The sequence below is a fragment of the Microtus ochrogaster genome, chromosome 7 (genome assembly GCF_000317375.1).
Source record: "Microtus ochrogaster isolate Prairie Vole_2 chromosome 7, MicOch1.0, whole genome shotgun sequence".
Classification (NCBI taxonomy): Eukaryota; Metazoa; Chordata; class Mammalia; order Rodentia; family Cricetidae; genus Microtus; species Microtus ochrogaster.
This window is the reverse complement of record NC_022014.1, coordinates 24,750,509-24,772,509: the sequence shown is the minus strand read 5'-3', so window position 1 is coordinate 24,772,509 and position 22,001 is coordinate 24,750,509. Positions and strand designations below refer to the sequence as shown.

Sequence of the window (22,001 nt, the reverse complement as noted above, 5' to 3'; positions counted from 1 at the left end):
GAGCCATTCAATTTATACAGTCAGTTGGCCTGGATCATCACCTGTGCTGCCCTGGCTCAGCTCAGCAGCCTCCTGACCCACTTCCTGCTGTGGCTTTGCCTTCACTCCAAGCTGCGTTCTTCATTCTGTCCAGGCAATTCATTCCACACACCTGATCATGAGACACTCCCTTCTGTACCACCTCCCCCATTACTCTGGAGATTTGAAAAAAAAAATCCAAACTTCAAAAACTACTTCTCTGGAACAATCTTTTGATCATACACCCTTCCAGTATCAGTAGCTAGCTTTGCAGCACCCTGAACAGTCTGTAAGGATCCATGCTCATAGGAAGGAGATAAGTAGGGCTGAGAGGGACAGGAGTATTGAGAGCAGGAGCTGAAGGTGAAGTTCATTGGTAGAGTACTTGCCTAGCGTGCAGGCCATGGGGCTAATCCCAGCACTCCGGCACATATGGGGTGCCAATTAAACAAACACTGATGAGTAATGCCTTTCTCACAATAGCTATTCTTTACACTGCTAAATAATTCCTTCTTTACTATCATAAGTATGCTTCATGTTCTATGTGGATCTGAGTTTCTCCAGTTGATTCCTTGCTTAAAGCATTCTTCTGTATCTGTAAATATTGGACACTATTGTTTTCATTTTATTTTTTATGAATTGGCATTTCATTTGCCTGTTTATTATTAAAGATCTTCCAAGCATTAACAAGTTAACTGAGAAGGCTTCCATATTTTTCTACTTTCTTGAACAGTTTAAGTAACATAAATCTGTTCCCTTAGAGTTTAAAATATCTACCTGTAAGATCTTCTAGAGCCAGAACCATTTGGAGAGAGAGTTCTTGGAGAACTTTTCTAATTTATTCCACAGTTGTTACTGCATTTGGGTTTTAACTCCCATCTCGAGTTAAACTTGATAACGCACTCTTCCCTGGAAGGGCATCTTCAGTTGAATGGTTTATGTTATATACAACATCTCTTACTATTTAATCTCCATATCTGTAACTATGTGCCATTTTTAAGTTTTATTTTTATTGTATGTGTCTGGGATTTGCCTGCATGTATGTATGTGCACTATGTGTGTGCAGTGCCTAAGGAGCCAGAAGAGGGCACTGGATCCCATGAGGCTGGAGTAACAGCTGGTTGCAAGCTGCCACATGGGTGCTGAAAAGCCCAAATCTTCTGGAAGAGCAGCCGGTGCTCTTAACCACAGAGCCATTTCTCTAGCCCAAAGTATCTTTTATGCCTATTTTGTTTCCTTGTATCAGCCTACCTATTTTTCACATATTATCTACATTGAAATATTGTGAATATTTTTATCTCTACATTGTGTATTTTCTCTATATGGGGAGTGAGATACAGTCTCATGTAACCCAGGCTGGTCTCCCATTCACTCTATAGACAAGAATAACCTTGAACTCCAGGTTTTCCTGACTCTGCCTCCCAAATGTTGGGATAACAAGTAAGCACTACCATGCCTGGCTCTTCGTCTCTCTATTTGACTAGACAGCCATCTACATTCTTTTGTTTTCCCTGGTAGAAGATTCAGTTTGACAACCAAGTCGTAAGTTCTCCTCATTCTAATTATTTTTCCACATTAATCTTTGTCCATCCTTTCCTCTTGCTCTCTTTAGATAGCAGTGTTGATAATGATGAAGCCAGCTGTCATTAGCAAGAAGCTATCATATGTGGGGCCCAGACTCCCTAGGGTACATAAGTACTCAATTATTTCATAATTTCCTCATGCATGAGGGAGTGGAAACACCGAGAGGTCACTAATAGCAATAGCAACTTGCAAACATCATTTTTATTCAGCAATCGGCTGAGTAAAGCAATGGATTTCCTTCTAATGAGGGTGTTAACTACAACTTACACCACACTATTACAAATGGCATTACTTTTTAAAACATGTTTGGGTGTTTGGCTTGCATGTATGTCTGTCTATGGACCATGAGCATGCCTGGTGTCCACAGAGGCCAGAAGGGGATTTGGGGAACCCTGAAACTGGAGTTACAAACAATTTTAAGCCACCATGTGGGAGCTGAGAACTGAACTTGAGTCCCCTGGAAAAACAGCCGGTGTTCTTGAGTGCCAAGCTAGCTCAGCCCCTAAATGTCATTATTTATAGATATCTCATGACTTCGTGGCTTTGACTTCCTCTCTGGCATAAAAATTACTTAGAAAATTATTGTGGTTGTTTCTAAATGGTTAAGCGAATTATCAAAAACATTACTTTGTTATGAATTTCTAGTTTTATTGTCAAATTTTAAGTGGATGTATCCAGCAGAGTGCTTGTGTTTTGAAACCCATTTAGACTTAATTCCTGGTTCAGAAGCTGTTCAATATACCTGCTGTCAGAACCTTTTATAAGACTTTTAAATAGAAATGTCAAGCTACAATCTGATATAAAGATAAACAAGCCTTGTGAACAGAGTTCACAGCAAATACATATGGTGGTCCTTAAATACAAGAAGCGATGCCTGCAACCGGGGGACATTGCCACGACACACCAAGAATGTTGGCAAGCTCATCTCGTGTTTTAAGCTAGAGAGCTGGTTACTATAAATTTGGGGCACCAAATCAAATAACCCAGAGGTCTAACACTGGGATGGCAGTCGTTGCCAACAAGAGAATTTCATCCCTGCTTAAGTCCTTCTTTGTGCCCAGTGAAGCTGCTAAAAGCCACAGAGCCAATTTTTCCTGCCTACTTTCCAACTGCCCTGGCAATTAGTCCAGGTCCACGCTGTGACTGTCCAGTTTCCTGGCTGGTGTACAGCTTCTCATTGCTGACCTACCCACTGGCTTTCTGTGGGAGAGCCACATTTGTGTTTCCTCGGTTCCTGGGGGAACTAGTTTCAAATGCTGTAGGCTTAGAACAAAAATAATTTTATGGAGAAAGATATCTGGCTATTCATCCCTAAAGAGCACCAGATTCTTCCAGAATCTTCTATCGGGACTCATTATGTAGCCCAGACTAGCCTCAAACTCTTGGTGTATGAAGTGTTTCAATTATAGTCATGAGTCACCAGGCCTAACTAACTCTGCATCTCCAATTACATGTATTCCACTCCATTGCTTTCTAAAGAAAGAGAATCAAGTTTCAACTCAATGTCACCTACATTTTGGTCCTAACTGTCCAATAGGTTACAACTTCTTTAAAAATTACATTTGTGTGTATACATACATATGTGTATGTATATATACATATATGTGTGTATACATGTATGTGTTTATCATATAAGTGTGTGTGTGTGTGTGTGTGTGTGTGTGTGTGTGTGTGTGTGTGTGTGAATGCCACCTATCCCTAGCTTTTGCCCATGGTAAACATTTTAGCTGAGATATAAGAGACATAATACGAGAAAACAGAGCTTTGGAGAGCCAGGCAGGGTGGCATGCACCTTAAATCTCAATACTCAGGAGGTTGAGGCAGGGAGATCATGAGTTGGAAGCTAATATTGACTACACAGTGAGCTCCAGGCCAGCCTGGGCTACAGTCCCTGCTTCCAAAAATGTCAGCAAAGAAAGAAAAATTGAAAGGACCTTATGATCAGCTGTCAGCTCACAGACACTGAATGTAATCTTGGTCTGGATTTTATTAAGACAGAAAGATTTGTTTCCAGCAGAGGCTCATCAAAGTGAAGATGCTACTTAGAGACAGGGACCCAGGAACCAACTACTCGGGAGACTGTACTGTTCAACTGATTCTGCCGTGCCTCCCAAATATGTCTACTCAGAAAAATACTTGCAAGGACAATCAATGGCTGCCCTTCCAAGCAAGAAATAAACCTAGTCCCACTCAGCTGGCAAAGCTCAGGCCCCACACTGCAGCTTGTTCCCCAGTATCACCTAGATGCAAACCAAATCTGGGCACGTGCTGGCACCTTCCTCAAACACCTGCTCCCAAAGCACAGCTATACATGCCATTCTGTGCTCCCATACTGAAAGCTTAAATTAGGACAGATAAAAAAAAATGTTACTCCTGGGGCCGGGAAGATGGCTCAGTCTTTAAAGTATTTGCCACTCAAGCACTATAGACTTAACTTCGATTCCCGGCGACCACATACAAAGGCAAGCATGATGGTGTGTGCCTGTAACCCTGGTGCTGAGGAGGCAGAGGTAGGAGGATCCCTATGACTCGCATGTGATGAACTGGTGAGTTCCAGATTCAGTGAAACCCTGTCTCCAAAACTAAGCTGTCAAGAAATACAGGAAGATACCCAACTGGCTCCATGTACAGATATGCACACATACGTGCAAACCATACACAACATGCACACAGAAAATTAAGTCGTTATTCCTATCTTCAAATACCTTCAAGTGTGTCTAATTACACTCAACATAGCTCTCCCTGACTTTGCCACATCTGACTCCTACCAGGTACAGAGATAAACATTCAGGTTCCTGTAGCATCCTATGCAAATGACTAGAACAACATCCGTGGCATTTATTAAAATTCTGTTTCTTTCTTGTGAGACGGTAAGCCTTTGGGAAACACGGACCAAGTCTCAGTCACGATTGTCCCCAGCACCCATCAAGTTTCTGGTTCAAGGATACTTAGCAAACCATGTTGGTTGAACCAAACAGAAACCTGTTCTAGTTTCCCTGTTTGAGGGGATCACGATTCAGAGAGAAGGACCTGATGTCAGTGTTCCTGCTGGGGACATCACTCCAACTCAAGGACCCCAGCAGACACAACCTTTCCTAACTAGGTGGCTATCAGGGGTAGCAATCTGGCCAGCTCTCTCCCAGGAACATGGGGCTGTGTCCCACCATGATGAGCCACACTGAGCCATTCCTACTTCATCCTCCATCTCCTCAGAGTCACTGTCCCTCCTAAGAAAGACAGGAAAGTTCCAGAAGTTTTGGCCTAGGTGACCTTGAGGCTCAGACAGCTGGCAGGAACACACATGGTCACATTGCTTGGCAACATCATATACAACCCCAGGATTCTAGCAGCTCTGCCCCTCCTGTACAACCAGACCAGACTGGTCAGTCTGGTATTTCTGCCCTCCCCCCAATTTCCTTAATGCCAGCTCTGCCTGGGAGAGGCGTGGTCTCTGCCAGTGTAGCAGCCCCACCTGAGGATGATCCGAAGGTACTCAATGCCCTCAGCTTCCTCGCATTTGATGGACAGGATCAAGTTCCCCAGACTGCTTCCAGTACAGTAAAAGTTCAGATGATCCTAGAAACAGAAATCAGGTGTAAGCCTCCAGGCATGACCCCTATATCATCTCCTTCACCAGGCAGGAGAAGCCCCACAAGAAGGATGCTACTGCTCCAGCATCGGTGATGGTGACAAGATGGTGATGACAAGGATGATACCAATAGGTGTCAGCCACCGCATCCTCAGGATGTGCCAAGCACCATCCCACAGCCTTAGTACCCATTATCCTCTCTAATCCTGACCACAGCTCTGTGTAGGAGATGATGTCACCCTCCCCATTCCAATCACTCAACCAGCGTCTGACAGAGCCAGGCTCAACTCCACAACTGACTGGACTCCACGTTCAGGTCCTTCACCACCTGATGCTAAGTTTCCTTTCTCACTCAGAAGGCAGCCCTAATCAATCCAAACCATGAAGGAAGGCTAGGAGGAGCCCAAGCAGAATGCCAGTCTCTCTTCACAAGGTGGGGCTCCCTGGCTTCCGGGAGGCCACCTCCCAGGCCCACCCAGGTAACAGTGAGCCCACAGAAGTTGCACTTCAACAATGCCCCCTGAGATTTAGTGAGGCTTGGACAGTTTCTTTTGGGTGAGACTACAAAGTTATCGTAGGCTAGGGACTTCCAGGGCTTCCTTTGGGACTTTGGGGAACATATCAAGACAAGAATGCATTTGAGGAAATGTAACTTTGCCATTGTTAAAGAATCATTCTCAGGGAACAACATCCAATCTCAGCTCTCAGAGGACCATCCTGAGAGAGCCTAAGAGACAGGTGCTGTGCAAATGTCAACAGAGCCATCCAAGCAGGGAGGGCAAATTTTTGAGCACTTAAACTTGAACAGTATAACTCAAGCAGTTAAAACTCTATCCCAACCTCCTGCACCCCCAACACTACTCATTTCATCACCTCACAAAACACTTGCTGGGGTGGTCCCCAAAAGGACCCTTCACAGGGACTCTACATCACTCCTAAGACTCTCGGTAAGACAGAGGTGGGCAGCGAGTAGTCAGAGCAGAGAAAGACAAAAGGAGGAGAAGACAGAGGATCCCTGGAACAGATCCATGCCACCCTCCCCAGGGCAGGGTCCACTCTGGGGGAGGTCCCTGGACTCACCTTGCCCAGGAAGTGCCTGCGGTAGGCCCTGGCTTCACCCCTGCACTCAAGCTTGTAGCCGAACGTGTTGGGGCTCAGGCTGTCCTCTTCCTCCTCCTCATAAACACTGCTGCCCAGTGACGTTGGAGTACCCACATTCTCTGGGTCCTCAATCCAGTAGCCTCCAAACTGGGGCAGGATGATCAGAGGATATGGGCCGCCCTTCTCCACAACCTGGGGACAAAGGAAGTTCTTGCCCTGAAACCTTCTCTGGACTGTAGTGGAGAGGAACCCCACCACCTCTGAACTGTTCCAAAGAGGAAGGCCTTGTATCTGAAGCCAAGAGCAGTCATATAATGTCCCATGGCATCTCTAGATTCACTGAGACCCTGGGTTTTACAAGGACTATACTAGAACCCCCAAGTTAAACCTCAGAAAAGCTTTGGTCACAGATGCAGATAAGAAGGGGTGTTGGGCCCTAAAGTCTTAGGCTCAAGATTCTCTCCCTTGTGGGGCTGGGAAGGGTCATGATCTCCTCAGGAAGAAATCCAGAGTAGGTTGTAGTGCAGTCTGGACCTCCTACCTCTTCAATGCTGGGGTACGGGATATAGTCATCCTGCAAGACAAAGCACAGGACACTGACATTAGTTCCACAAGCGGTCATAACACTCTAACTACTGATTCCATGTTCCTCACCCAGGTCTAGAGAAGAGATGGGGGGGGGGAGGCTAGTAGGATGTTCCGGGGCTTCAAGGAAGCAAAGTCAGCCTTCTAGAGGCAACCCCAAGGACTCGGCATCCCATGCGATTGAACTCACCTCCAGATCAATAGACCTGAATGCAAACCCAGTCAACCAAAGACATAGCACACAAAAGGGATGCCCTGATCACCCCCAGTGCCACTAACTTGTCATCCTAGGGCCCTGAGACAGAAAAAGAGCTGGGTAGCTGGTTAAGTCGGCACACACCTGCAATCCCAGCCCTCTGGAAGTAGAGGCAGGAGTATCAAGAGATTGTTTATTCTTGGCCAACTAGGATTAAAAATGGAAAAAAAAAAGAATCCTACTCCCTCCTTGTTCCTCCCCCATCTCTTTCAAGTGACTGGGCCTTAGAAACAGAACCTGAAGCTCATATATGATGGCCATCAGAGTCCAGAGTACAGCAACCCTCAGCACTGTGTAGGTGCACACAGAGAATGAGAAGGGGGTCAATCTAGGCCTCCAATCCTTGGGTCTCATTTTAGAGTCTACCTAGGCTGCTTAGAAGCAGCCTTAAGACACTGAGCCAGGGTCCCTCTACCACCCACCAGTCATGAGTCTATTGGGGTGCAGTTCTTAACAGGCTCGTGGTGAAAAGCTGATGGGCACACCAAGTGAGCTCAACACGCTCTCTGGTCAGCCTGCCCTCTTCCCACACCGGCCCCTCCCTGGCTCCACCTGGCCACTCAACTGCCTATCCCACCTTGTTCTTCTGGGGTCCTGGCCTCTGCTCTTCAAGCTTGATCCCCTGTGGAAACAAGGAAGAGAGGATCCGCATAAGCAGAGGTCGTTGTGCATGGTTAGGAGCCTCTCACCTCCTACACTTGGCAGTTGTCGGTCCCAACACCAACCCCAGATGAGGTTGTGGACTGGCCAATTAAGACCTGAGCCAGATCACCTGCGTTCAAATCCCAACACCGACACTTCCCAGCCTGGTGACCTGGAACAAGTCACAGATCGATTCCCTCCGTGTGACTCCTGCTTTCACAGATAAAGTGGGAACGAAGACAGTGCCTTCCACTCCGCGGTGCAGGTTAAAGGGGGTAATGGGTTATGGATTTCAAACACTGACGGTGTACAGTAAAGCGTGTGGGTAGAATTAGTGTAGGTGGGGTAGTATGAACATCTCTGTGCTCAAATACCTTCCTGAAGGCCGTAGGGCTGTGGGTGGGAATGGTGAGCACCCACATCTGCAGGTGTCGGAGCCAGAGCATTGGTCCTCCGGCCTTCTAGCTCCACCTTTTTCCTGGAGGAAGGGTGTTTGGACAACAGGCAGGACGTATGGTCCTTCGGGTCTTCATTCTACCAGGCGCTTTCTATCTGTAACCCAGGGAGTCTTCCTAACTACATTTGTGGAATGAGGATTAGACCTCGAGCCCCCATCTACGTCTTCCAGATCCAAGGACCAAGGCTGGATTAAAGGGCTTTGCCTGCAGTAGCTGGAAATTCACTTCCAGGAGCAGCCCCTTGTCCAGCGGCCTTAGTTGGGTTCTGACTTAGCTGGACTGTGCAAGAGGGAAGGCTTTCCCAAGGCGGAGTGCAGCAGCGGAGAGGATGCGCCAGAGGGCATCTGGGAGATGCAGTCCCCCTAAGGAGTCAGAGTAGCTGCCTAGTCACCACCTTAGCAAGGCCCTGATCCTCCAAGGGAGCACCACTGTGGCTTCTTTCGAAGGCAAAACACCTTTTCCTCAGTGAGGAAACTGAGGGCTGGCTGTGTGCTAAAGGACACTAAGTCAGTGAGTGCTAGGAACTGTGTCTGAAGTTGGGTATACAATCACACGCCCGGCTCCCTGAACAGCAGGTCTCCTCCTCCCTAGGTGGACATTAATGCTGTTTCTCTGGACTGCTGGCCTGAGTCATGCCCCAGCATTGTTCAGGAGGGTGTGGGAAGGCCCCTCCCACTGACAGGTGCTTCTCACACACCCACAGAAAACTGCCTGGGTGGCCCCACCGACCCTGTCCAGGATGGCACACTGGGTGGGTGGGGAAGTTATGCCAGGAGTCTGTTTTGTTTGTCCTGTGTTAGTCATCCCTGTCTGGGAACAGTCCCCAGGGCAGGAGTGCAAACCTCTCCCAGCCCCGCTGCCACTCCACTTCCTCCCCTACCAGGAAGCCCCCTCCACAGCTGGGCCCTTCCTCCCCAAGCATTACCCTCTCCAGTGGCTGCTATCCTTATGCTCCCTGCTCCCTGCCCCCAAGGAGAAATGGAAGTTCAGAGAGGGCAATAACTTGGTCAAGGGCACTCAGCTAGAGGACATCAGGGTCAGACCTGAATCTGGGCTGGGAGACTCCAAAGCATGTGCCCCAAACCCTCCTTCAAATGCCTGGGCCTGGGTTGGAATTGGGGGGTCTTGGATCCTAGTTTCAGTGTTTCAGAACTACCAAAGTGGCCCAACCACATATGTGGTTTCCAAGACTCAGTTTACACATCGGTAAGATGAAAAGAGACGAGGCCCATGCCTGACGTGGACTCCAGCCACACTGCTGCACTCCCTCTCTGCCGCTCCCAGTTGCTGGAAACTGAGTCCACTAGGACCAGTGTCCAGTGCACCATGGGTAAGTCTTACACATCACAACTCTGCTTCCCACCGACTCTACTGAGGTGTAGCTGGCAAGCCATGCTGGGCATCATTGTCTCTGAGATAACCAAATGTCTGAAAACAAGCCCCCCTGCCCTAGAGAGGCTCCCAGTATAGCTGGGAAGCCCAACCCAGCAGCCTCTCCAAACAGAGCAATTCAAGAGTCCCCAGGGCTGGGTTCTGTGGGAGGAGGCAGGACTTCAGCTGCAGGTGAGGTGGGTGGGCTGAGAGAGTAACCACAGAGAAGGCAAGTGAGCCACCGGCCCCTCCCAGTGATCGGAGATCTCACTGGCTAGCAGGGAGATTCCCCAGCTTTGCTTTGTTGCTGAACACTTAATGATACCCTGTCTCCTGCTACCCGGCAGGGCATAGCTTTTCCGCATCTAGATTATGAGTTCCCCTGAATGAGGAGAAAATGAGTTTGCAGTCCACAAACCACTGGGTGCAGAGGAGAATTCATCCCATGGTAACGGCACAACTACTAACAATTACTCTCCCTTAACACATCCTTCCCTTCCGCGCCCTCTGTTCTGTACCACAGGACCATGCTGGACCGTTTCTCTGCCCCTCCTCCCAGGGCTTCCAATCCCTTATTTCAAGCCTTCCTCCTGAGATAAAAATATTTTAAAAAGAAGAATATAAAGCAGATTGTCCTCCTCTAAAGTAGAAACGAGCATCATTTTATTTCAGCTCTCCCCTGTGACATGGAGGCAGGAGAGCAGTGAGATACACAGTTCTGAAAACCTCATGAGAAGAAAACAGCCTCTTCGATCTACGATCCCAGAGAAGCGCTTGACATATGTATACCATGGTCAACCACTGCATCACAATCCTGGCGGCTGAGCCCAGAACTCAGCTAACACCAGTGTGGACAACAGAACGGCTCTTCCTGAGCCCTAATCTGGGACACATGGATACGAACACCCTGGCTACTCAGTGCCCTATAGTCGATGGCACAGCGTCTGCACAGAACCTGCACACATCCTGCTGTGTTCTTCAAGCCATCTCTAGGTGATGTACAATCCCTAACGTGACATTGAGCAAACAGTGTTGCTGCTCTGCCAAGGGAAATGGCAAGGATAACATCTGTACATGTTCAGTTCAACTGGAACCCCCAGTGCTTGTATCCACAGTTGCTTTAACCCACAGAGAGGGATCTGAAGCTATGGACCATGATTACCAAGGGCCCTCAAATGCTCTTCAAACATTCACCTTCATGTGATGCCCTCCAGGCTTTTACATAGAGGATCTCATTCCATCTCCAACACTTGACAGTGGGAATTTTTACTCTTATTTGTTTCTGGTGACTGGGAAATGGCAAGCCAGTTGTGCAGTACCTGGCAGATGTAGGGTTTGAGCTCAGATCTGCATCTCGCTTATGGATCTGCCTCCCCAATGCCACATAACTCTCCTCTAGATGGGGCTTGCTTTTCAAGGGTTCCTTTCCAACGCACTCCAGAGTCGACATCTCTTCTGAGCCTGCCCCACATCCCAAGGGTTAACGGTACACTGGGCTGGCCCTCCATGTCCCAAGGCAGGAGTGTACCCAAAATTTCAGTACCACTCAAAAGCATAGTGGCCTAAGTTGTTAGGGCCTGAGGGTCCTCTCCCTCCAATACCTCCTGGTACCGAAGCCCACAGCACCGCAGCATCCACACCTGAGGAGGGGCTGCTGACCCATTTTGGGGTACTCACCTGCATTTTCTCCAGCATCTCGAAAAACTCAGCAGACTAAAAGACATAAGGGGGGAAGGGTCAGTAAGAAGGGCTGCTGAGAATGCCTCCCGCTCATCAACCCTCTGGAAACTGAGCCCCAGCCTTCCTTCCCCAGGGACAAGACTCATTTGGGTCAAGAGAGAAGCTAATGTGATTTTTGCCTTTGCAGGCCTGCAGGGCCAGAACACTCCAGGCAATCAAAGAAGAAATAAAACAGGCTCCTGCTGATGATCAGTCCTAGAGAGTGCAGGCCCTCGCGGAAGGAGGTCATGCGGTTCCCTAGAGAAAACCCAAGGCCCCCAAAATGCCTGGGAAGACAGCAAGATTGGTGGTTGGGATGTTTCCAGCCAGCAGCAGGGCCAACATGGCCAACAATCATAGCTTTCTGCTATTTGTGACACCATGGCATTTTCTGTCTCCCATAAAATCTCATTTAGGACCTGACAGAGAGCCAGTAAAGGCACAGCTGCTCCAGCCTGACCCTGATGTGGCCCTGTGGCCCCCGTCTCTCAGGCATGGCTTTGAGACCTAGAGTGAGTTGATGAAGCATAGCTCAAGACTTCCTTGACTGGGCCTCCAGGTCCAAGGAGGAATTATTTTTAACTGCTCCAACAACACCTTTCCAGACCTTTAGCCTAGTTTGGAATCACCTGTGTAAACTCCAGGGGGGGGAAAGGAACAAGGAAGCTGAGGAAATTGCTAAAGGAACACAGGAGTCCCTAGAAGCCCTCCACTCGCCAAGCCAACACCACTGCCCGCATCTGAACCCTGGCTCCTGTAAGTCCATAAGTGCCCAGAGCAGACAGTCCCCAGGTGAAATAGAAAAGCTAACCGTGATGGAGGAGAACACACACGTCTTCATCAGTTCTTCATGCACAGGCAGAGGCACCCAACACTCTCCAGGCTCTGCAGGTATCAGTGAACTAGCTAGCCTGTGGTCCCACTACCCTTAGAATCCTTCAGAAGGGAATCACCAATGGGAAAGACTTCTGGAAAGTCACCTGGAGAGACTCATTCCTGCTTCCAATGCCAGTCATCTGTCAGACGAAAGCAGGGCTCCTAAGGAGGCAGAAAGCCTGCAGCCTACAGTCATCCAGGATGTACAGTCTGGAACCTGATTATCAGCGTACAGGAGTAGGCCTGGGGCACCCACACCCAACGCCCATGACCAGAGTAGGCACCAAACATCCAGACTCCAAGTCTGGCCTTCATACTCACTCTAAGTATAAGCTGAACAGTATTCTTTTAGATCCAGTCTCCAGGACACTGGGACTGCCATAGAGCTTACACAAATCAATAAAGATAGGGGACAAGAGGACAGAAAGAGCCAGTGTTTGTTTAAATAGACTCCTGACCCTGCAGCTACACCCAATTAAAAAAATCCATATCCTAACACATGTACACTATGCCAAACACCCATAAAAATGTTCATCCACCGCATTGATTATAACAGTAAAAAACAAAAACAACCTCAATGCTAACCTATAAAATATGGTTAGACTAAGCTACATCCATAGACTAAAGTGCAAATACTGTACACAACTGTATGCTAATAAAATTAAATAACTTACATGATATGGACAGATTCACATGAAACCGCAAAGTACAAAAACTGACTCAGAAAGAAACAGAAAATCTAAAAAAAATATATAACAAATAGTGATTTAAAAATTACCCTCAAAGAATGGCCCTAGGACAGATGGCTTCCAACTGTACATTCCACCAAATATTTAAATAAGAATGAATGTCAGTGAGAACTCAAGAACAATGGCAATGGGTTTTTGATCCTCCTGCACGTACTGGCTTTGGGGGAGCCTAGGCAGTTTGGATGTTCACCTTACTAGACCTGAATGGAGGTGGGCGGTCCTTGGACTTCCCACAGGTCAGGGAACCCTGATTGCTCTTCAAGCTGATGAGGGAGAGGGACTTGTTCGGGGGAGGGGGAGGGAAATGGGAGGCGGTGGCGGGGAGGAGGCAGAAATCCTTAATAAATAAAAAATAAATAAAAGAAAAGAAAAGAAAAACCAAAATAAATAAGTAAAAAAATAAAATAAAATAAAAAGGTTAACAATAAAAAAATAAATAAATAAAAAGATAAAAGAAAAAAAATTAAAAAAAAAAGAATGAATGTCAGTTCTCATGATCTCTGTGAAAATACAGCCCCAGACTAGGAGACTTGCTAGCCATGTGTCTGATAAGGGATCGTACATGGAATATGAGAAGAACATAAACAACGCAATCATAATAATAAAATAACTCCGTTTAGAAAGAGCGAGTGTGGAGAGGGCTCCGCAGGTTAAGGGCCAGTGTGCAGGCGCAAAGATCAGACTTTGGATCCCCAGATCCCACCTAAAACCCAGTGGCAGTGGAGACCTACAGTAACTGTGGGACACAGGAGGCAGAGACAGGGAATCCTAGACTCGTTCACTCGTAAGCTCTGACCCTCCAATGAGAGACCCTTCCTCTATATATAAAGTGGAGAGCAATCAAGGAGACACCAGACATCGGCCTTAGGCCTCCACAGGCAGGTGTACACATATGTGAACACAGTTCTACACCACATACACATATCCAAAAAACATACAAATATACACCACATACATACATACATACATGCAAAAAAGCAAATGTCTATACAGACATACCCCTACCCTAGAAGAGACACAGATGGACAGTAAGCACGGGAGATGAAACTCCACATCATCAACTGTCAGATAACAGTAAAACCACAATCAGACTCCACTCACATTGCTCAAGTGGCCACAATTAAAAGATGGGGGATGGAAAATCTGGCAGGACTGAGGGGGAGGATCAGGGGCAAATATGATCAAAATACATTGTATGAAATTCTCAAAGAATTAAATACCTTTTTGTGTGGTTTTTCAAGACTGTTTCTCTGTGTAACCCTGGGTGTCCTGAAATTCATTCTGTAGACCAGGCTAACTCCAACTCAGAGATTCTCCTGCCTCAGCTTCCTGAGTGCTAGGACTAAATCTCTGCACCATCACTTCCTGACAAGAATTAATTATTATTATTAATTTTAAATTTTAATTATAATAATTATTAATAAAGAAAGACAGAAGGGTAAATACAAACACGATGACATTGGGGTCCCATGTTTTGCTTGTAGGGTGAAAAATGGCACACACACACTGTGGAAAATAACTTTTAATCCCTCAAAAAAATTAAACATGGAGTCAAGCAAGGTGGCACACACCTTTAATTCCAATGCTCAGGAGGCAAAGGCAGGAGGATCTCTGTGAATGAAAGGCCAGTGGGGTCTACATGGCAAGTCCCATGCCAGCAAGGACTATACAGTAAACATTTATTAATTAATAAACCCTGCAGTAAGAAAGAAAAGTTATTATATGAAAATATCTATTTTCAATAATAAAAATTAAACATAGAGATGTCATCTGACTCGGAAATTCTATTCCAGTGTGTATACCCAAAAGAACTGAAAACAGGGGCTTAAATACTTGTAGACAGTGTTCACAGCAGCATTTTTTTACACTTCCCAAAAGGTTAAAAATTCCAAATGTCCACCTGGAGAATGGGTAAGCAAAATGTGACATAGCGATCCAGTGGGATGGTATTCAGTCATAAAAGGGACAGAAGTATTGATGTGTGATCTCATATAGATGAGTCTTGAAGGATTATAGGTAAGTGCAAAAAGACAAACATGAAAAGCTACATAGTGGAAGACCCAGTCTATGAGTTTGGTGTCCCCACTAAATACGACTGCCTGTGCGGACAGAACGCAGATTAGTAGCTGCTGAAGCAGGAAGGGCCGGAAGACTAGGGGACGACAAGCAAAAGACTGTGTGTCTCTGAGAATGACGAGAACCTTCTTTCACTCACTGTGGCAAGGGCTGCACAACTTCATGGATGTGGATGTACCAAAAACATTAAGTTGTGCACCTTAAATGGGCGAGATTGTGGCATATGCATTATCTCAAGAGAGATATATTTAAACCCCACACAGTGATCCAAAAAGAAAGAGACAGTTCACACTGTTTGTGTAAAACATTCTTCCAGATTCATTAAGTTGTGGAGGAAAGCACGTCAGGACACCGCATTGAAGATGATCTCACTTTTATATTTAAAGAAAACAAAAGAACCTATATAGATGCATAGAAAACAAGCGACCTCAAACTATCAAAAAGCAGCCATGTCGAGAAGGGCGGCTGGGGCCGTGTCGAGAAGGGCGGCTGGGGCCATGTCGAGAAGAGCGGATGGGGCTGCTTCACGCGGCAGAGCCGCATCACTCACACAAATGATTTCCAAGAGGAAATCAGAAAGATCACAGAGGACCTGAAGCATCCATTAAAACAGAAACAGAAACTGACCACAGAGCAGCGGAACGGGTGCCCGGCTTCCTAGTCACTAAAGGAACAGACATGGGGAATAATAAGACAACATTGTTCATCTATCATGTTGGCCAGCGTTGGTGAGGATATGAGGTACTGGACACAGGATCCGTAGGGGCTTATGCAGCTGGGGTGACCTTTCTAGAGGACAATTTTGTGCTCAGTATCCAAACTCTCAAAAATGTTCACATAGTTTTGGGCCCAATAAAGCTGTTCTAGGTGATCCTAAGAAGATATATATGAGCAACCGCACAACGACAGGCACCAAGGGGTGCTTACGGGTTTAAAAAGAAAGAAAAAAGAAAAAGGAAAGGGTGGGAATGGCCAGAGGAGGGAGGAGCTAATGATGGAAAGAGCATGCCCATAGAGCCACAGTCCACAAGGTTGGGCAAGGATGAGCGCTTAGGAGGTGGAGGTAGGAGGACCAAGAATTCAATGTCATCCTCACAATGAGTGCAAGGCCAGCCTAGGATACAGGAGACCTATCTCAAAAAAGAAAAGGTCCCACAAGAGAAATCTTTGGGAATTCTGCCCACACATATTCACAGTGCACTGCTAGGTGGGGGTAACGCACTGGAAAAGAGAAAGGAAGGCAGTCCCTCCCTTTCAGTTAAACATAAACCCGTGTCTGAATGGATGGCCAGGTCTGAGGATGAGCATCCATCGAGAAGGGTCTTGGGAGACACAGGCCCAGATGAGATCTTTGGTGTTTTGCTCTTCAGCATTTTTATAAATTGCTTTTTACATGTAATCTAGGTTTTAAAACATATTTGACATATATGTGGATGCTCTGGAAGGCTTTTTTTCTTTTTGCTTCCCCCCAAAACAGCTTCAGGTCCACCCCCCCCCCCAGCTTCCTAACAAGGAGTTCCAGAGACACAAGTCACACAGTATTTGGAGATTAGGGAAAGCCCTGGATTCAAGCCAACCTATCCTCAACTACACACTTAGCTCTGTATGTCATTGACTAAGATGCTTCTCTGAGTCACCCCTCAACCCAGCTCACCCCTGCTTATCCAGCTGGTCATCAAAAACCTCTTCCACAGTTCCTTCCTAAGGATCACTGAACCCCAACTGATGAAACACCTTCAAGACATGGGCAGGATGCTGGAAATACCGGGCAGGATCCAGATTCCCAGGAAGCTGGTCTTCACTCTGAGACATAGCTAGGCAGGGTTATGTCGCAGATGACCAGTCCACATTGTTCAGAGGAGGCGTGAAGCCCTTACTGAGACAAGTGCACTTCTCCCTTGCTGCGTAACAAATGACTCCAGACCTTGGCGCTCCCAAACCATTTACGTAGCGTTCAGGAGTCAACACAGCCTGTGGTGAGAATATAATTGCTCGGTGGCCTCACTGGAGCTGGTACACCCCATGAACATCAACAGAAGGGCATACTTCATCACAGAGGCCTCTCCACGAGCTGCTTGAGTGTCCTGAGCATGTGACGGCTATGTTCTCCCAGAACGAGTGCCACAGGAGAGGAGACACACAGAAGCAGCTGTGTCACCCCACACCACTCAGTCTGAAATCATACAACCACCACCCCACATTGTCCTATTATCGGAAGCAATGAATAGGAAATCCGGCACACACTTGATGGACAGGGGATTGGGTTCTACCTCTTGAACAGAGAACTATGAAAAAATATATGGATGTAGTCCAGGGAAGGTGGCTCAATCAATAAAGTGTGTGCCCCACAAACGTGTGAATCTGAATTCAAATCCCAAGCATCCGTGTAAAAAGGGAGGTGCTGCGGCAATGTGCCTATAATCCCAGCACTGGGGAGAGAGACGTGTATCCCAGAGGCATGCTGGATAGCTAGCTAGCCACCTGGAGAGACTGTGTCTCAAAAAAAAAAATAAAATAAAACTAAGGTAGAGAAGCAACTGAAGAAGACACACCTGATGGAGAACTCTAGCCTACACACACAAACACACATACAGTGTGTGTGAATATAACTTAAAATCAACACATCAGGAAAGGTTCCAGGAAAATCCAGGATCCAGGCTGACCTTACAAGATAAACAGAAATGACTAACAGAGAGGATGCAGAGCACACAGGGCTCAGGCACCAGGAACTATGTGGCTAGGGCGGGAAAGGAAAGGAATACAAGCATTTGATGAGCAGAGGATGATGGACTGAGGCCTCTGGATCAAACATCTTTAACGTCGAATGGAAGAGGCAGCTGGGACCTAGACCTGAGAGACTCCGAACACCAGGACTAGGGCTCCTTCTGCAAGCCAGAGGGTTCGTTACAGCAGAAAGAGAGGAGGCAGCAGAGCCCAAATCTGGGAAACATCCACGCTGCTGCTACCCAGCTGTGTGATAATGCTGTATGTTACTCTCTCGATTTCCTCCACTGAAAACTGAACCAAATAATCCTTGGCCTCCTAGGGTTTTAGCACCCAGCCAGGACTGTTCCCCAGCACATGCCCAGCAGACAGTGGTTACAGGCAGGAGTATCAAGAAGCTGGTGGAACACACTTTCCCTTGCAGAGAGACATTCTAGCAGCTCCGGGATATACTTTGCATTTCATGACTCCGGTAGTCTCCCCACAGATGGTATTTCTGGATGACTGTTGCAGACAAAGTGCCCCATGGCCCTAGGGCTGGCATGGAGCTAAGAAGAGCAGTGATTCAGCCTCGGCTGTGAGTAACACGCCAGGTGGAAGATTCCTTTGTGGACAACGCTCAGGAGCAGAAACCAGCCAATGCAAGCTGGCCTGCATGGTGCTGGCCCAACTTCTCAGTGACTCGCTGAACTTTCCAATGGGACGATTCCACCGTTGGCAAGGAGCAGGTCTCCCTTTCCACCCAGAAGCAAGGTGACTCAGGCCAGCCTGGACCTGCAATGCAGCCATTTGGACCCACCCTCATCTGTCTGAGGATATTCCACTCACTCAAGGGCATGCAACCCCATAAATGCTCACAGACTGCCTAGTATTTTTTTATATATCCTATAGGATAGAAGGAAGACCTGGCTGGGGCATACTTAGGAAGGGGGCCTCCTTCCATCCGGAAAGCAGTCCCCTGTATTTCACTGAGGAATGTCATCCAATAGCAGAGTCAGCTCAGCTGTCTATTTTATTATTAGCAACAACTGTTGCCACCCAAATCAAAGCAGTGACCAGCCTTTCCCCCTGGGTTCTACTTTCGCAGCTACTCAACTAGGCCATGAAATAATCAGACAACCAGCCCAGCCAGGGAAGTCACAGGCTGGGCCCCAGGGTTGCATCCCGTTCAATCTCTGTCCTCTTCACCTCCCAATATAGAAACAGTCTGGTCTCCCCTCTGGAGGGCACAGAGAGTCCTTGGGGGAGGTAATGCTGGAGGAGGGTGGAGAGAGCAGGAGCAAGCCTGGACAGGAACTACAGGGAGCCATTTGGATTTAGGAAATCTCAAGAAATCATGCCTGAGCTCTCTCTTGCCAGTTCCCGGCTGGGCTGCCCAGGGAGTGAATAAGAGGAAATGATGGATGGAAGATGGCATTTGTATGAGACAGTTGTTCCCTCTACAGATACCAAAATCCACGGGTGTTCAAGGCCTTTATATGAAATGCCATAGCATTTACATACAGTCTACGTATGTCCTCCCATGTACTTTAAATCCGTTCTGCATTATTCATAATATCTAATGCAAGTTAAATGTTATGTAAATGGGAAGGGACATATTATGAGATCAGTATAGACACACGCTCTTGCACTGTGTGTGTGTGTGTGTGTGTGTGTGTGTGTGTGTGTGTACCTACAGTCTTGCACATGCCAAGCAAGCTCTCTACTACCTATCCCAAGTTTTTAATAGGTTTTATTTTGAGACAGAGTCTCGCTACTCAGTTGCTCAAGTTAGCCTTGAACGCATTCTATAGCTTCGCTTTGTAATCCTCCTGCCCATGTCTCCTATTCAGCTGGGATTACAGGCATACACTACCAGATCCAGCCAGACATAAGCTTTTATTTGAACATTCTTGATCCAAGGTGAGTTAAGTCTGTGGCTGCAGATCCAGGTCTAACTGCAGAAGACAATCAAAGCAGACCATTTCACCCCTTTGTGCCCTTCCTACCTGCCAGCCTCCCTCAGCCCAGGGAAGCCCTACATTGGCATGGTTCCTCCCTGCAGATAGTCTGTCAATTTATTTTTCTCTTTTTATGTTCCCTAGCCTGTGGGACCTCTACCAACATTCCCCCTCTCATCCCATTTGGAGAAATGGTGCCCTCTGCCACCCACCTGCCTACTCAGCATGTGCCTGTTGAGCAATGTGCCCCAGCTCTGGGCTCTGCTCCACCACCCCTCTGCTTGAAGAGGGGCGTTTGCGCGGCCTTACTACACTCCTCTCTCGGGAGTGAGCATACTCCAAACACATGTGCAGTTCACAGAGCAGGACCTGGTACCTCAGAATGGACTGTCCAGAACTACATGAGCTAGTGTGGGCACAGCATAGTCCAGCACCCAGCACTGACTCAGTGACTACAACCCAGGCCTCCTTAGCTCTGCGCTCTCAGTCCAGGCACAAACTGCAGGGACAAAGGTACAAGCAATGGCAAAGAAAAACCCCAAAGGTGAGTGAGAAAATGTTATGAATCCACACAGGTCCTGCGATAATAAAGTGGAAATGCTGGGTGCCCAGTGCCCAGTGTCAGAGCGGGTTCCGGTCTCCAGAAAGAGGGACATCTTTGAAAAGCAAACAGAAAGAAGAAGGCTGGGGATATGACTCAATGGGTAAAAGTACCTGCCACACAAGTGTGAAGACTGGGGTTCAAACCCCTGGAGTCTACATAAATGCAGAGTGGGCAGGGTGGTCTGCCTGTAACCCCAAACATATGAGAACCAGAGGGAGGGTTCTCTAAGAAAGCTGGCTAACTGGACTAGCCAAATGGTGAGCTCAATGTACAAGTGAAAGACCTGGTTCAAATATCTAAGAACAAGACACTGGACTCCAACTTCTAATCTCTGCACATATACATGTGTGCACATGCCTGTGTGCATGCACATGCGTGCACACACATACACACACCACATCCATCACATACACACACACACATTTGCACCCACATTCATGCACCCAAGAACACACATGGGTGTACACACAAACACACACACACACTACTTATACATATACATACCCCACGTACATATACACATAAAAGATTCTGGGATTTTTGTCTATAGGTTATATAAATCTTGGAGAGCCAGACAGCAGAACACATACACATTTACAAAGCGACAGGTGTACCCCATGTCTGCCTGAGTAACAAGTACACCATGCTGTCCCTCACTATTGTTGCTTCAGAAGTCCCTAAGCACAGGTCAGTAGGGATAAAGGACCAGGACCTGGTTGCCTCAGCCTCATTCTTGTGCCTAGTATCAGGTGTTCAAGAAATCAGTGCTGAATATATAACCAAAAGCTCTTCTGAGAAAGGAAAGAAGGGAGCAAACTGTGGAACCTGAATCTTGGGCCTTGGAGTGGCTTGGACTGATTCCTGGAAATTGCTAGAGTTAATCTAGATTTTAGACAAGATAGTCCAGAGCTCCTGCTCCACAGAGTTGTGTGTCACCTGACCACATATGGCCCACCTCGCCAGGGACAGTCAACTCTATCGCCGCCCAGAATAAAATCTGGTTCCCTCAAGTGTCACCAACCCCCACTAAAACACCAGTATGCTTCTCATTCCTATCCTTAACTCACCCTGCCCAGCAGCCCAAGTGGGGTCAGCCCCTCTGCTGTTAGAGGAACTGCTTCTGTGTGTCCCCTGGAGCCCAGAGACTGCGGCAGTCATAACACAACAAAACCACCAGGAAGATCCGCTAAAATGCAGCTTCCTTAGGCCCACGTCCAAGCATTTCTGACCCTTAGCCAGGTAAGTTGTATTTCTAGCAAGTTCTCAGGTAGTCAGAGACCCACGAGTCGTGTTTAAGGAGGGAAGTGTGTAGTAGGGGACATTCCTGAGCAGAGAGACTCGACACAGAAGGGTGGGAAAACGATAGAGGTTTCATAGATGATCGGCAGACATGTAAAACCGCTGAGACATGACTCGGAGACGCAAAAGCTAGCAGCCAGGCCATGAAAGAGTAAATGGCAAGACACAAAGAGGCTGAATTGAACTTTAAAAGCTCTGGCCATGGATACGTCCAAGGCATATCACTCCATAGTGAATTCTACCAACCACTTAAAGAGAGTTCATACCGATCTCCTGAAACTCTTTCCAAAGGATAAGAGGGGGATCACATCCTGCCCCATCCGCTGAGACCTGAATTACCAACACCAGACAAAGGAAAGTCACAGACCACTAACCCTAAGGGACATAGAAGCAAAATCCAACAGCATATT

General features: G+C 47.2%; 1 protein-coding gene across 7 annotated transcripts in view; it reads right to left on the bottom strand.

The window, feature by feature from the left end:
• Rap1gap2 (RAP1 GTPase activating protein 2) overlaps positions 1-22,001 on the bottom strand; it is a 227,198-nt gene that overhangs the window by 46,704 nt on the left and 158,493 nt on the right. For all 7 annotated transcript variants that reach the window (XM_026780923.1, XM_005349570.2, XM_013347349.2 and 4 more), the window contains 5 exons: positions 11,282-11,317; positions 7,711-7,755; positions 6,834-6,866; positions 6,272-6,484; positions 5,075-5,178 (listed from right to left, as the gene is read on the bottom strand). In XM_026780923.1, the coding sequence (XP_026636724.1) occupies positions 5,075-5,178; positions 6,272-6,484; positions 6,834-6,866; positions 7,711-7,755; positions 11,282-11,317 (431 nt within the window). The remainder of the gene's footprint in view (positions 1-5,074; positions 5,179-6,271; positions 6,485-6,833; positions 6,867-7,710; positions 7,756-11,281; positions 11,318-22,001) is intronic.